The sequence below is a fragment of the Diabrotica undecimpunctata genome, chromosome 8 (genome assembly GCF_040954645.1).
Source record: "Diabrotica undecimpunctata isolate CICGRU chromosome 8, icDiaUnde3, whole genome shotgun sequence".
Lineage (NCBI taxonomy): Eukaryota > Metazoa > Arthropoda > Insecta > Coleoptera > Chrysomelidae > Diabrotica > Diabrotica undecimpunctata.
In genome coordinates, this window is record NC_092810.1 from 68,928,301 (window position 1) to 68,944,516 (window position 16,216).

At 31.3% G+C, this 16,216-nt stretch overlaps 1 protein-coding gene across 1 annotated transcript; it reads right to left on the reverse strand.

Moving 5' to 3' along the window:
* SCOT (Succinyl-CoA:3-ketoacid CoA transferase) lies at positions 1 to 13,346 on the reverse strand. The gene is made up of 8 exons (XM_072540454.1): positions 13,084 to 13,346; positions 12,923 to 13,028; positions 12,391 to 12,617; positions 10,059 to 10,315; positions 6,841 to 7,130; positions 5,053 to 5,269; positions 1,166 to 1,241; positions 1 to 473 (listed from the first exon to the last, which is right to left on the reverse strand). The coding sequence occupies exons 1-8, from the start codon at positions 13,162 to 13,164 to the stop codon at positions 156 to 158; spliced, it is 1,572 nt and encodes a 523-aa protein (XP_072396555.1). The 5' UTR covers positions 13,165 to 13,346; the 3' UTR covers positions 1 to 155.
* Between the last annotated feature and the right edge of the window lie 2,870 nt (positions 13,347 to 16,216).

The window sequence follows — 16,216 nt, forward strand, 5'->3', positions numbered from 1 at the left end:
TTTCTTTAAACAAGTTGTATATATTTAAAATGACATTAACGATTTAAGAAAATTTGATAATTTACATTATGAAATATGATAATAATAAAAGAGATAATAGTTACACTTATAAAATAAACGGTATTTAAAACAAAACAATCTTATCCTAAATAAAACTAGTTAACAGCCACTTGTCCCATTGGTTTTAATTCTTCTGCTACTTCAAAGGTGCAACCAGTTGAGGCGAGAATCTCCTCTACACCTACACCCTCAGCAACTTCAATAAGTTTAAGTCCAGCTTCCGGATCTATTGTAAATACTGCTTTTTCTGTGATTATCATATCCACTACATTTTTGCCGGTTATGGGAAGAGTACAATTTTCTAATATTTTATGACCGCCGTCTTTGGCTGAGTGTTCCATACATACTACGACTTTCGTTCCAGGAGCTGAGACCAGATCCATGGCACCGCCCATACCTTTCACCAATTTTCCCTGAAAGTATTAAGCTCATTAATAATTAGTTTTATCAGAAAGGATCAGAAAAAACAATAAATATATATTTGTGACCAGCAATAGGTTGACATGTGAACTTTGTAACCAGCAATAGGATAGACAGAAAGACGCCCTGAAGATATCTGTCTGAACCGAAAATATACGGCGTGATCCATTGGGAAATACATAGAAGATACTGACGTAAAGATTTATTGTTTATACATCATAATCGTATAATGTCCATTTACTTAAGTGTCTTTACAACTTTGTTATCACTGACTGCTACATATCTTTTTAAGGTAACACATGTAACAACTTTTCCATGCTTGTGTGGTTTTTTCATATTGTTCTTTTTAGATGAACTGATGATGCATTCTGATTAAGAAAGCGAAACGTCTTCAATAAATAGATAAAGTAGCCATCAACTTTGTTTTTTTTCTCCACCTTTTGACCGAAAAAACCCACCACTCTTCTGAGTGATCCTTAATTTATATATATATATATATATATATATATATATATATATATATAATAGATTTGAACTCATTATCAGTAAAACACAATAACTAAGTTGAGTGATCATTCTTACAACTTTCACACACTTCTGGAAAAATTACGTTATAATATAAAAAAAAACAGGAGGCTAGTAAGATTTTTTTTATACTGATCCTTAAATAAAAAAGAATACTTACAGGAATCATCCAATTTGCTAAGTCTCCATATTGTGAAACTTCCATAGCACCTAAAATAGTTAAGTCAATATGACCCCTAAAAATGAAAAAAGAATCATATATTTTCTTATAAATTATGCAACGTTTTTTTAAATGTAAATAGTCTTTAATAACTATCTTGATAGAATAAAGCCGATTTTAATTAAATTCTACAAATACTACTAGAATACTAGAATTGTGAAAAAACTTCAATCTAAGCACAGTGAATGAGCCTTTTTGGATAAATTACTAGCTACAGTTCTTATTTTTCTTCTTCTTGTAGGCTTCTGTAGGCCTTCTTCCATGTAGGCTTTAAAGCCTGTTTCTTCTTCAATATTAGCATCCTAAATTGTTTAAATTGTCGCACCATCTTTTTCTTGGTCTGCCAATACTTCTTCGTCCATTTGGTGACTTTTCTCGTGCTATTCGTACTATCCTATCCTCTGCCATCCTACTAATGTGTTCGTCCCACTCCCGTTTCCGCTTTGTCACCCATCTATTTATGCCTTCTATATTGCAGGTTCTTCTTATGTTTTCGCTTCTCTCCTTATCCAACAGACTTTTCCCTAATAGTCGTCGGAGTATTTTCATCTCTGTTGTTTCTAGTAGTCGTCTCGTTTTAGATGTGTCAGGTCTTCTCCGCCGTGTATGTTAATATAGGTCTAATTGCTGCTTTATAGATTCTTGTTTTTGTGTCTTGTCTTAGGTGTTTGTTCTTCCATATTGTGTCATTAAGAGATCCTGCCGCTTTACTTTCTTTTAAACTTTGTTGTCGTACTTATTCTTCAACATCTCCGTAACTAGTTATATCACTAGCTACACACTATGTTAATCTACTCGAATTTCTTATTAAAGTTGAGGCTCTCGGACTTAATTGAGATTTTGGAACTATTCAAATAATTCGTTGTAATATGTATTTTTAATAGTTCTACCGGTAATTATCAGATTGTGGTTTTAGAAATTTGTGTTTTTTTTGTTTGCATGCAATATAGATATATTTTTAAATATTATTATAATTATGGTTTTTTTCTGTATTTTCAACGAGTATAGCATAAAAATGGCTAAATTTTTGAACTCGTCATACAGACAGATTACTTGTACGCAATTTCAATAACTTGTCTGTTATTTCTATTTCAAGCGTACCTCTCTCCTCTATCTCTCTCTTCCTCTCCCTCTCTCTTCCCCCCCTCTCTCTCTTTCTCTCTCTATCTCTCTATTTAGAGACACACAGTAAGGGACGACAGTCTAAATCGAGGTTCGATCAATTTTTAGGATCTAAGTGTTTTTTCTTTATATTATCTTGCTCACTAACAAAATTGGAGGATACCCTCAAACTGATCCATGAATTGGAACCTTTCATTGGTCACATGTTTATTTTACCTTAAATATAGTATAATTATTTACGCCAAATGTCGTGATTTTATTAAGAGAAGAATTCAAAATGGAGTACACAAACATATCACAATTTCAGTTTAAAAGATGATGCTATCACATTATGATCACTTGAACACCTAAACAATAAACAGGAAACTTGTGTGTCCAAAGGAAAACTATTAATATTTCTTGCATTAATAGATCAACAATGGACTCAATATTTATCGTACACCAACTAGAAAATAGTTAATGGTTCAACAAACCGTCGTTTGCTTGTTTTGTTTCAAGCAGAATAATTTAGATTATAAATACCAAATAATTATTAAAAAACTAAAAAAAAACACCAGAAACAGAACAAGAGTAAAAAGTGAAAATACGATTATTTGAGGAACTGCAATTCAAAGGTTAGACAAGGCGAAAAGCTCGGGTTCGTTCGGAAAAATAGTCCCATGAGATTTTTTTGCATATACACTTTCATGTGATACCCCAAAATAATGTTCAAGAATTCGCCCAGGCGAAAAGTTGTTCAAATTTTTTTAAACAAGTTGTAAGAATCAATTTTTCGGCCCGGACATTTTTTTTTTATTTTTTTGGATAATTTTGAACAAAATAGTTGTCTTGTAATTTTTCTGCAAACTTGATCGTTTTCGAGTTATAAATAATTATTTAAAACTGGAAAAAACGCAAAATTACGATTTTTAAGGCTCTAAAATAAAGTAAAAAATAATAGTTTTAGTTTCACCAAGGACCTAATTTCAAGTTCAAACCTTATTCTATCATTTCCCGATAAGCAGTTTGGGCTTATTTCATTTTAAAACATTGTTTTTTAATCGCTAACGAAGCGCTTATAACAGGAAGGCTCTTGGGCTCTGGCGTATATAAGAGAGAGAAACAAGATCTATGGTACACATTTTTGCTGGTTTGAATTCCCATTGTACAAATGACCGACCGCCCTACCATATGCGCTTCATTAACAATTAAAAAATAAGGATTTAAAATAAAATAGGACCAGAATTTGCATCTGGAGCTGATAGAAGGTTTGAACTTGAATTTAGGCCCTTGATGATTTCAAAAATAATATTTTTTACTTGTATTTTGAGCCTTGAAAATCGTAATTTTACGTTTTTTTCAGTTTTAAATTATTTATAACTCGAAAACGATCAACTTAAGAGAAAACTTACAACAGACCTTTTTTTGTTCATAATGATTCAAAAAATCTAAAAAAATTGTACGGACCGAAAAAATTATTTGTTACAATTTGTTAAAAAAAAATGTTTAAAAAAACTTTTTGCCTAATTGCAGAAAATAAGGATCAATTATAATGTCGCCTTATAACATGGAAATAACGTCATACAAATTCAACATAAACATCTCAATAAAAAAAAATACAATTAATGGCCATCTCCAAAGACTCATACGATGGAAACTGACAAACGAAAACAATATGTACAGCAAAAATCAAGATTTAAATTTTCCGTGAGTTGCAATATGAAAAGAAACCTGAAGACAAACTATGTACCAAAAAAAAGTACAACTTTCCCTTCAAGAAAAAAAAGGTATAAGAATATGGAAATAAGAACAGTTTTTACATGAAAAACAATACCCTCAAGACTCTACAACTTTTCCTTACAGAAAAATAAACGAGAAAAAGACCTGTCGATCCCAAATTCAATAGTATTATATCAAGAAGAAAGTATGTACCAAGTTTCAAAATTACGACTTTTCATTCAAGAAAAAGAAAAGGCTTAGGAATAAGAGAAGAAGAAGACCTATTGATTCCAAATTCAATAGGGTTCTTTCTGACACCAAAAGGGACGTATTTACCAAGTTTCAAGCATCTAGGATTTTTTTCATATTCATCGCCCAGGCAGACAGATAACCGGACAACGACACGATTTCTGTAAGGCTTATCAAGTCCTTAATATTTGCAGTATAACGAATTTAATAATAATAATAATAATCCATTATAAACCATCAAGTAATCCTTCAGAATAAAATAAAGAACCAGGATATACAAGAAGAACCACAATATAAGGGAATAACCGGGAGTACACGATGCGGTGAAATAAGTTAGAACACGTAAGTGACCTTGGAGACATCTTGTTGACCATTTGCTAGAAGTGAAATGGACAAGATGGTCAAAGTTTAAGAAACAAACCATATTTGGTAGTCTATCTAGAGAGAGATCACTATAACGATGTTAAAATAGTTATCTTAAAAGTCAGCGTAACAGAAAGAGTCCAGAAGAACGCTTAACATAACGAATTAAACAGGACCCAGTCTCCTTATTAGAAACAGAAAAAGTCGGGGCATGAAGAGTCAGTTACTTGAGATCCTCCAAAAAAAAAAAAAAGATGCAAGTTTTAAAAATAGCCGACCCAAAAGCTAGTAATTGCAGTTCTATAACAAGCGTTTATTTTCGGGAAACATTACAGTAGCACCAGTAAACATATTTTAATTTTTTTTAATGTCTATCTAATTTTATATATACTTACCCTCTAATCATAGCAAAACTCAGATCACTGCTAAAGAATGAAGAACCAGGTATTACGGTAATAGTTTCTTTTCCAGCATTTATAAGATCTGGATCCACATCACATGAATCTGGGAAAGAACCGAGACCTAGAACTCCATTTTCTGATTGCAAATATACTTCTACATTTTCTGGTATGTAATTGGAGGTCAACATTGGCATACCAATTCCTAGATTAACTGTACCATGTATTAAGGAACGTAGAACACTTTTTTGACAACACAAATTATTTTTTTTTTCTTATGAAAACCAATGTAATAAAGTCAGTCTGGTCTGGAATTATTTCTAAGGCAGACATTAACATAGCCGATAAGTTGCAGACGAAGTGTGAAAGAAATAATTCCAGATCGCGGTTTATAGTACCTATAGCCCGGAAAGTATGCTTTGCTATAAAATTACTTTTTCTTCACGACTTCTGATATATAAAAATGTATAATGTAAAAGAATATGAGTTATACTAAAATTATAATTATTCCTGCTACTCGGAGGAAAAATATTACCTTGATAATATTAATACATACTATGAGATATTGGAAGATCTCCGATACTTAGTCTAATGGGAAGTTAGGTGGGTATGACGTAGGAAAGTCAGTAATAAAATCTTCCGTTAGATAATATTGCAAATCGTTTTGCACACTAAAAAGATATGTCAAGATGACGATATTATGTCCTTTTTATTATTTGATGTATTCTGAATGTTAGTTGAAATTCATTGAAGATATGAGATCTTCAACCTACTCGAAAAGATAAACATTACGAGAAGTATTCAAAATAGCACCTAGACATAACTTATCAGATCACCATTATAACGAGAATATGTCTAAAGGAGACTCTAATGTAAAACATACGGATTATGGCTCCAGAATGATAGCCCTGGCAAAGGAAATGAATTTCTGCGTGCCTCAATAATAATAACTATAATTATCATTCTGCCCACTTACTGGCCTACAGGCAGTAGTAATATTCTTGACCTCTATTTAAATATTTATTTTAGTTTGACAATTATTCGAAACTCGACTTCAGTTGTCCACTACCATTGTACAACATACAGTACATTTACACACATGATCCGGCTCGAAGGACCTAGGATATCAAGGTATCAGTATGTAATAAAATAAATTTGGATTTATTAAGTACAACTGTGTGGGTTGTATTAAGTCAACAAATAGGCTGATAATACAACGAAGTCCAAACAACTTTCTCCGAACGATTATAAAAGCTTACCGCTCCGTAACCACAGAATAAATTCAGAATAAGTTGTCCGTGGGTAGATGACGTCACCCAAGAAAATGCGAAAAAGCACGAGAGAAAACTTCTCAGTCATACCAACGTAGGAGCTATTCAACTTCTGGATAACACTCAGGATAAAAACGTCCAAAACCATACGAATTTATATAGATGTGTAAACAAGTGTATGTGCGATAATTGTGTATTTAAGTTAGATTAAGTTTCATCTTGGGATGTGCATATTAAAGCTTTAAACCCGAACACATTCTGCTTATTAGTTTCATGTAGGTACAATTAAAAAATAGTAATAAATTAATTTTGCAATTAAGCTTGTTATATTACCCTATCCAATAAACGATGTTTATGAAAGACTTCACATGTCACGGCATCTACTGAGATGAAAAGAGACCAAGCAAAAAATACTGGAAATATAGAACATTGGTGGTTAGGGCGCAGAAGGCGAACCGCTATAAAATTGATAAAACATTAAAGCTATTAAATTTCACTTTTAGTAAAAGGATACCATACATTCCATTTTTGAATTCAAGAGCAGCCCTCCTGGCTATTCTTTCCCTATTGATGGCGGCGGGATTCTTCTTTATGACAGAATCTGTGCTGCTTTCCGTTTTGCGCACAGTATATTTTTCTATTCTTTTTTCGTATTTTTCTCCTAAAATAATTCTATCGACAAATATACCAGGTAGATGGACATCGTCAGGTTTAATTTCACCTAATTCAACTATTTCTTCAACTTCTACTATTGTCGTTTTAGCTGCTTGTGCCATTGTAGGGTTAAAATTCCTAGCAGTTTTCCTAAAAATGAAAAGCACGATTTTAAAATTGTCTTTGGTTAGAGCTTAATTAGACAACAATTATTATACTTGCGGGACTGCATTTCTAATAAATTTGAGGAAGATTATTAATTTGAATATAAATGAAGAAGTATCAGGTGTAAAGATTAAGAATGCGGAATTAGGCGAATGGCTTTTGTCGAAAAAGGTCAATTTCATAAGTACGCACACACTGAAACTTTATGCTTATTTATTACTTAAAAAAATTATTATAGTTAAATATTTCAAATTTCATTACCATTAAAGCTAAAAATGTTAAAATTTTATTTTATAATGTAGAATATTTTTTTTAACGTTATATTAGAACATAAATAAATCAAGTTTATTTTTGTGTTCCCCGGAAACCTTTTTTTTAGTTTAAATAAATAATTAAATAACACAACGGTAGTATATTGGTTTCAAATAACATATAAATTTTTCATTTGTTCAAATACTTTTTACAAATAAGCAGGTTCCCGTGGTAAACTTTTTACTGTAATGTTGTAGCATCATTATTCTCTTAGACAAGGAAAGAGAGAGGACAGGTAATGCTTATTTAATAAACCTTCGCAAAGTGAAGCAAGTTTCGATGAGACCGCCATATTTTGGCGTCTGTACGTTGCCCATTACTACCTCTCGTAGGGTTACCAGATCTACTGATTTTTCAGTAGATCTACTGATTTCAACTTCAATTTACTGATTTACTGAAACACTATATCGATCTACTAAAAAATATGTAATGATAAAATCATGTTCAAAAAGTGATCATTATATCAGTGTTGAATTATAAATTTTGACAAAAATCTATTTATTGATATATATATATATATATATATATATATATATATATATATATATATATATATATATATATATATCCATTATTTTCAATATACTGAAGAAATACAATATGACCTGGCAACCTTTATGGTGCAGGTTTAGGCTTCAGTCAATTCCATACGATTACGCGTCCCCTCTCTTTCCTTGTCTAAGATTATTCTGCTTGGGTAAGAAATAATCAATGTGTTTAGGACGTTAAAGTTCAGACGTTCGACAAGTCTATATATCCCGAAACTCAACAGTATATCCATTTGTTTATGGATATTTTAAACTGACTTTTGCAGTATAAAATCAAAATGGAATTTCACATTTTGAAACTATTTGACATAACCTTTCATATTTATGTTTTTTTTTTAATACCATGTCCAACCTATCAAAAAATGGGATAGAATAACGCTAAGATTGTTTTTTAGGCAATTTTAATTGTTCATTTGCATTTTTCGCCAAAAGTAAGAATTTTACGAAAAATTCACGAGAATAACACTTTCGTCTTAAAATAACCCAAATTAAAAAACGTGATTTCCACGCGAGAAAAGCAATTTTTCATAATTTGTTTTAAAATTTATATATACTTAAATAAATAGGCTGCCATGAAAAATTTTCGGTAAACTTTCAAACTATATTGGCATCATAATCTATCGATTAAAACAAGTTTCAGCTTGTGGGTATAAAATCGACCTTTTTCGACAAAAGTCTACAGCATAAATAGACCCCAGGTATGCGAATATTATTCAAAATATATACGAAAATGTAACAACTGTAAACCTTCCTTGGATGACCGAGAAGATAAAAATTGGTAGAGGGGTGCGACAGGGAGATACTTTGTCGCCAAAACTATTTCTAACAATCATGGAATATGCATTTAAAGGATTAAAGAGTAATAACAACGAGACGTATAGACGTATATAAAAGCACTTTTCAAACGGGAGAAATGGTCACAGTTAGTATACTTCAAAATACTCCTGTAGATGGCGACTGCATAAACTTTATTATATTATTTGTACATTTCTACATATTTAAATTAACATTTTGAATCACAATATTGTTTATAGTTCTAAAAAGATTCAGTTATTAAAAAGTATTAAAAGGTAAAACAATATTTTATTTTCTATAAAAAAAATATATATAGTGCAAGAGTAGGATTTGGTCTCTAATTTTATAAAATGCAACAATTTAAGAGTAAGCATTCTCAGTTCCACTCTTTCATATTTCAGAAGCAGCTGTAGTTTTTCGACGAGTAACGATGCAGTGGTGAAGGGGGATCACATAAGCGCTCCCTATGTTGAGAGAACTGTAATAAAAAAAGTAAATGTTTCCTCACAGCATATACCAAAAAAATAACGTTGAAGTGTGCTTCTATATGCCTCTATATTCATTGGTATTAACATCGATCGAAAGAAACTAAACCATATCTGATATTCCGATGAGATTGTTCTCATTACAGATGACTTAGGAGAAGAAGAGTTATTCTGCAACAACTGCAGCAAGTAACACACAGAGTCAGTTTACGAGCTAATAGAAATCGAGAAAGTACCCATAGAAATTGTGAAAAGTTATGGGATAAGAATAAGTCCCAGGCTGGGCTGCATTCAGAAAAATGGGAGACGAAATAAAAACCCCTTGAGTATCGAGTTTGCACTGATTTGTATCGAATTTCCGCAAAACTCAAGGAGATGATGCCCAGGTGACTCGGAAAGCATTCGAGTCCCATTCAGTCATCCATCAGTGACCCCAAAAACCCCTAAGTAGTAATATTGAACTTATTTCTGTCAATTGACATTCCTATTGGTCATTTAGGTAATGTGGACGATAAACCCGGCCCATTAGAAAGAGATGCAGAGACTGCTTTACGTCAGTTTTCTCTGTCGTAATGGGGGACAACAATTTATATTATATGTCAATGGTATGTACTTGCGCTTATGCCCTTCAAATTCAAAACATTTGATGTTCTACATTACCTAAAATAGTATTCCTCATGATAATTGTATATTATCATGTAAATCTACACTGTACTTATTTAGAGATTCTTTGTATAAATATAAATTATTAACTGATTAACTATTTAAAATACCTGAATAAGAGATTCCCCGCAGGATCTGCCTTCCATGCTTTAATTAGTGCAAAGTCTCCAGTGATAGCTTCCTCAAGAATGTAAGACCTGCCACCAAATGTTTGAGATTCTCTTGGTTTGCTAGCTATTTCAATTTTGCCCTCTTTGCCATATTTAATAGGGGCCCCACCTTCATGTACAAGAGTTCCATAGGCTGTGGGAGTGAAAAATGCTGGAATACCTGCGCCACCTGCCCTTATCCTTTCTGCTAAAGTCCCCTATGAATCAAAAAAATATAATTTTATCAATAAGCTCTCCAATTTTAATCAAACGTATATACATATATACTCCATATATTTTTTTAAAGAGATTAACAGACTATATTAACCCTATACTGTGCAATGAAGCAGTTCTGCTACAACACAGTTTCAGCTATGTATATTAAATTTAACAACAATTCTATCATTTCGGTGTGTAGTATATTAGGTATATCCTAATACATATCACAATAAGACTTACTATCGCTAGTGATATTACTCGTACCTAAAATTGGTTAGTTCTCTTATGCTATTCTACTTGTGGTTGAGAATGTATCAAAAGTGTCACTAGATTTTCATTCTTTTTAGTAAGTGGTTGATGTAATTCTACTTTCCATGATTCGACAACATTCCATGATTATTAAGATTGTATCAGATCTGATACACAGCATTTTTTGCAGGTTAAAAATCTAAAGTCCTGAAAATGCAAACTTAGAAAATAATTCTCTTCAGTTGAACATCGAGGATTTGCCCATTTAATTTGAAGATGGTATGGTTGTCAACCACAACCATGCTAACCATCAGCTGGAATTTTGTTCAAAGAATACTGATGCCCCTCAAAAGAATCTTATGATACCAAGTAAGTCAATTCCCAATTGTAGCAGTTATTGGTCTCAATAATTTGGGTATCCACAAATAAAGAATATCATGAGTGAAAAAAGATCTGAATTAGTTGACCACCTAAATAATAAATTTCAAAGCATCCCATTAAAAGAAAAGCTTTCTGTAGATGAACAGATATGCACTTCCAAAGCCAGGCACTGTATGAAGCAGTACATGCCTGCAAAACCTCTTAAGTGGGGTTACAAGCTTTTCATTTATGTGGTGTTAGTCGTTTTTCATATAATTTTGAAATCTACACTGGTGTTGAAAACAATAAAAAGTTTAGAGTTTTAAAAGAACCTCATGACCTAGGATCAAGTGCCAATATGCCCAAAATTTTGTTATTTACTTTGACAATTATTATTGCAATATTTAGCTAATAGAGGAATATATTCATTGGGCATAGTGAGGCATATTCATATTCCAAACTAAAAATTGCAGGGGGAAGATTCTGCAAAGAAAATGAACTGTGGAAATTCTGTTGAATATGTATGAGATTTTGAAGGAGTAGAAATATCATCAGTTGCATGGAAAGACAACAAAACAGTGTGTTTGTTATCAAAATATTCTGGTGAGTTACAGCAACGACATACAGCAACAGGCAACACTATTATTGCCTTTAAATGATTGTCAATATGTATTTAGTAATCAATATGCACTAGGAAAGGAAAAAAGAAATTATGTTATCATCTCTTAGGAACAGATTAAGAAAAAAGAAGATGCAGGTATAGTGTTAGAAACAACAGTATTTTGATTATTCAATCTTTTCAATTTTTTAACACAGATCAAGCTGAAGGAATGTAGTAAGTATGTTCTGGAAGTATCTTTCAATATTCAAATGTTACACATTGGTTTACTTATATATGTCTTGTGCTTTTATGGGCTCATTTTTTAATTACAAGAGTTCTCCAAGAATATGAAACTAGTTTTGACAGTTTCAAATCCAACACATTTAAATTTTTTGCTTAATTTAAACTTGAATTTGGAGAGACCTTCCAACATGGAAGTCAGAATGTCCTTATTAAAGAATTCATTTTAGAATTTATAAATAAATCAAGACTCCAAAGTAACTGTTTCATAACAATATAAACAAGGCTTAAACTCTATATAAATAATATTTAATTTGCCAGTTTAGTTATGAAATGTCACATATAACATAAGTTATATGTGACTTAGAATAAAAATGAAATATATAAATGAAAAATAAAAGTATAAGATGTATCAACGTATTGTTTTCTTTCTGTATAATCATAATTTTGTTTAAATAATGACATTTATAATGTTCTTCTTATCAGTATAGCATTGTAACTGTATTTATAAATGTACATACATAGTATTCAGATTGGTATTGAGTGGCACAAACCTTGACCTTGTATGTTAATATAAAAAGGGGATTAGCATGTAAACAAAAAATTACTAATTTAATCACTTACCTGTGGAGTCAATTCTACTTCCAATTCACCTCTTAAAAACTGTCTTTCAAATTCAGCATTTTCTCCCACATATGAGGATATCATTCTTTTGACCTTTTTTTGTTTTAATAAGAGTCCTAATCCAAATTTATCCACTCCAGCATTATTTGACACAACTGTAAAATCTTTGGCTTCATGTTTTAGTAAGGCAGAAATGAGGTTCTCAGGAATACCACAAAGTCCAAAACCTAAAAATATATAAATTACATTTAATAAAATCAAAATAGGGGTGTTCATTATGTAAAATAAGTACCCTTGTGTACTTATATGTATATAGTAACAACATTAATGTGTAATTGTCAGTAAATTACTACAAAACTACAAAAATAGTACATTAAATTTAAAATTTACTAGTTTTTAGTATTCCATGTAAAAAATAAAGAATAAAGTTAAATTCATGTTTTTTACCAGTAGTCCACAGCTTCTCTAAATAATAAAAAAATGTAAACTTTTTATTCCATATATCCACGTTAACTATATTTGTAAAACTTACCACCAACTAATAATTTTGATCCACTTTTTATATCTTTAACTGCTTCATCTACAGAAAATATTTTTCTCCGGTTGGGACTTTTAGTTGAAAAACAACATATAGTAACCTTTAAAAAAAATTATTTAGAAAAAATAAGATTTATAGAAAAACAACTTTCTTACCTTTGTTAAATTTTGTGATGTTAAAGATCCTTTATAAATTTTTAAACCTATTGCTTTTCCTAAAACTGGAGACTTAAACATTTTGAAATTAAAATGCTACCTAACTAAAACAAAACTAAGATGCGGTCGCCGAATTTAAACAATACAGATATATAGTTCGATTATTGATAAAGCTAGTTAAAAACACATTTTCAAAATTACAGATCATTAAAGGTTATCTGGAAAAGGTTGTTTTTTGAGTTCAACTTCTTTCAAAGAATGACTACTTGTCAAACTCTAGGATGAATAAATTTGAATTAATGGGTTGAAAATATCTTTTACTTTACTATATATCTAAGAAACTACTATATAGATAAATATTTGTAAATTATTGTGTAAATTCTAAACAAGTAACTGTAAATTAGTATATCTATAAACTGACATTAATTTCAACACGGAGTTCGAAATAATAGCCAGATAAATAATACTCAGAAATATGCAACCAGAACTACGTCAGCGTAATTTCATAACAAGTTTAAATATCATACAGAGACGCACTTGACAATAAAAAAATGATAGACACGATAATAAAAAAATGTTTTTTTCTTATTTTGCACTTTTCTTATACGAAGTGATTATAGTTATATGTAATATACTTTATACCCAACCAGATAAGCCGTCGGTCTTAGAGTACACACGTTGACACAACATCTACACAAAGACGAATATCTTAATCTACTGAAGTCCATTCTCATGATAACTCCTATCCAATATTCATCATCAAAGAATTTCTATTTTTTAAAAGCTATGGGCATTTTATTACTGAAGCACCCAATGGGTTAACATTAGCGTCTATTTCCAAAAACATACAGATGAATAACTGCCCGATCACCCCAGAACAAACCACAAAATATGCTTAAAAAACACCAGAACTGTAGGAAAGTTGTTTTTGAAGACCAAATCTTCATTGCTCCTTTAGAACAAACTAATGTCTGTGCATATCATATACCCTGCGGAGAGTGCAACTCCTGCTACATCGGCCAGACCAGTCGCTCTCTTCAAGCTCGACTAACATCCCATAAAAGCGACATTAGGATTTCTAAACCCTCTTTTGCCCTTGCCCAACATTCCGTCTCGACTAAACACAGAATTGATTTCACTAATTTCAAAATACTCTGTAAACAACAAAATTATCACAAGAGATCCCTTCTTGAAATGTGCCAAATTCTAAAACATTTAAAATCCCTAAATAAAAGAACCGACATCGATAACTTAAGCCAGATATATCACTCTCTTATACATAACCTTTAAGAACCATCATATCCCTTATAAGGCAATACACGCGTGTAACAATCATATTCTCGTGTCACCAAACAGCAAATATCCGAATGCAATACGTTGGTGTCGTCTCATCCATGCTTGAGCTCAAACAACAAAACCTAATAAAGCCATCTGTGAAAACAAAATCACCTGATAACTAAATTTACGAATGGTAGTGCTCTAATAAAGTTTTTTTCTCGTTGAGTTTGTTGTGTTGGAAGCAGTAAAGCAAGGCTTGTCAGAAATGGGCGTGAGAGATTAGAGAGTAAAGCAAGTGACCGTAAAAAATGGAGGGAAATAACCAAGATCTTGGAAGCCAGGAGCCTATATATATTTATATTAACTATTCGTCTATTCATAATACTGGTAGGTATTTTGGTTGTTGTGCATTTAGTTTAGTTTAGTTCATGTTGAATATTTGAATTATATTAAAAAGTCGACTTGGACTTTATTGCGCATTTGCATTCTTGTTTAAAAGATACGCGTCATATACCTAGCGCAAAAATTGTCATTACTTTGCATTATTGTCATTAAAATTGCCCTTTTAATTATCTACATAAGATTATTTTTCTTTACTGACATCAAAAGGCCTATCGGATTCGATTGTTATTATCTTTTAATTTTGCCTAATTAGGAAAATCTTACTATTTATAAAATAACCACTTGCTGTTACAATGCCAAACTTGCCGAAATATTCAATGTAGCGCATAAATTCCTTGTCATTTTCAACTATGATATGCTTCGCCCGATATTGGATTTTATCAGAAATTTCTAGGACGAAAACAAATTCGGAGTCAGAAAAGCAGCTCTCTTCTCCCGTCTGTTTGGAGGCGAGTACATCTAGCCCGATCTACCTTGTATTACATCAATAGAGAACACTGTCGAGCCACAGTATATTGCTAAAGAATGTCGAGCGTTAACCTTTGAAATACCCCCTACCTTTCAGAAATAAAATTCAGAGAACATGAGTACCCTGTCGTATAAATTATATATTCGTTTGACCACAACCAGATATCTTTATTCTCAAATCTAATTCCTGAAGTTTTCAAAATATCTATATATTTATAATGATACTATAATACTACTAAAATTCACTTTCATATTCTAGCTATTTTTTCTACTTTTTGACCTGCGTGTATGTTGTTTCATATCTTTTAACGTCCACCATTTGATTCTTTGTCGTCTTCACCTATATTTTGGTTTGTCGCTTTTTATTTTCGTTTTTCAATATACGTAACTTATGTCGCTCACAGTTTCATTGATTATCTTGGCAGTTTAATTACTTGCACCAATCTAGGGACCAATATTTGCTATAAAATTCCGGTCATAGTACAATTATTGATATTAAAAAAGCTTAATTAGGGGATTATAAATATCTAATACAAATTGGTAAACAGAGATTCAAAAAGCATCATACCGCTAGATGGCACAGATATGGAATGATATTATAACTACATGGAGAAAACTATGTTTACCAAATTCAATTTTTAATTATTTTAAAATACATTATCATCTTAAAAGTTATAAATCATTGTTTACTTTCTTATATGATAATTATATGTAGGTACTCGTATGATAATCCATAAGCTCATTAGTTAGCTTCTTCAAATTGATTATTAAAATGTTAATTATAACTTTGTTTCGAATAGTATTAAAAATGTAAGTACGTACATCGGAATTTGAAGTTGTTAATTGCTAATATCAATCTAATATTTTTATAATTACATGACTTACTTAAATTCTACGTTAACTAGATTTGTTTTGGGAAGTTAATTTACGTGAGCCACTTCACGTTTAACCATAATTTTGGAAATTAGTGATTTAATAATACTAA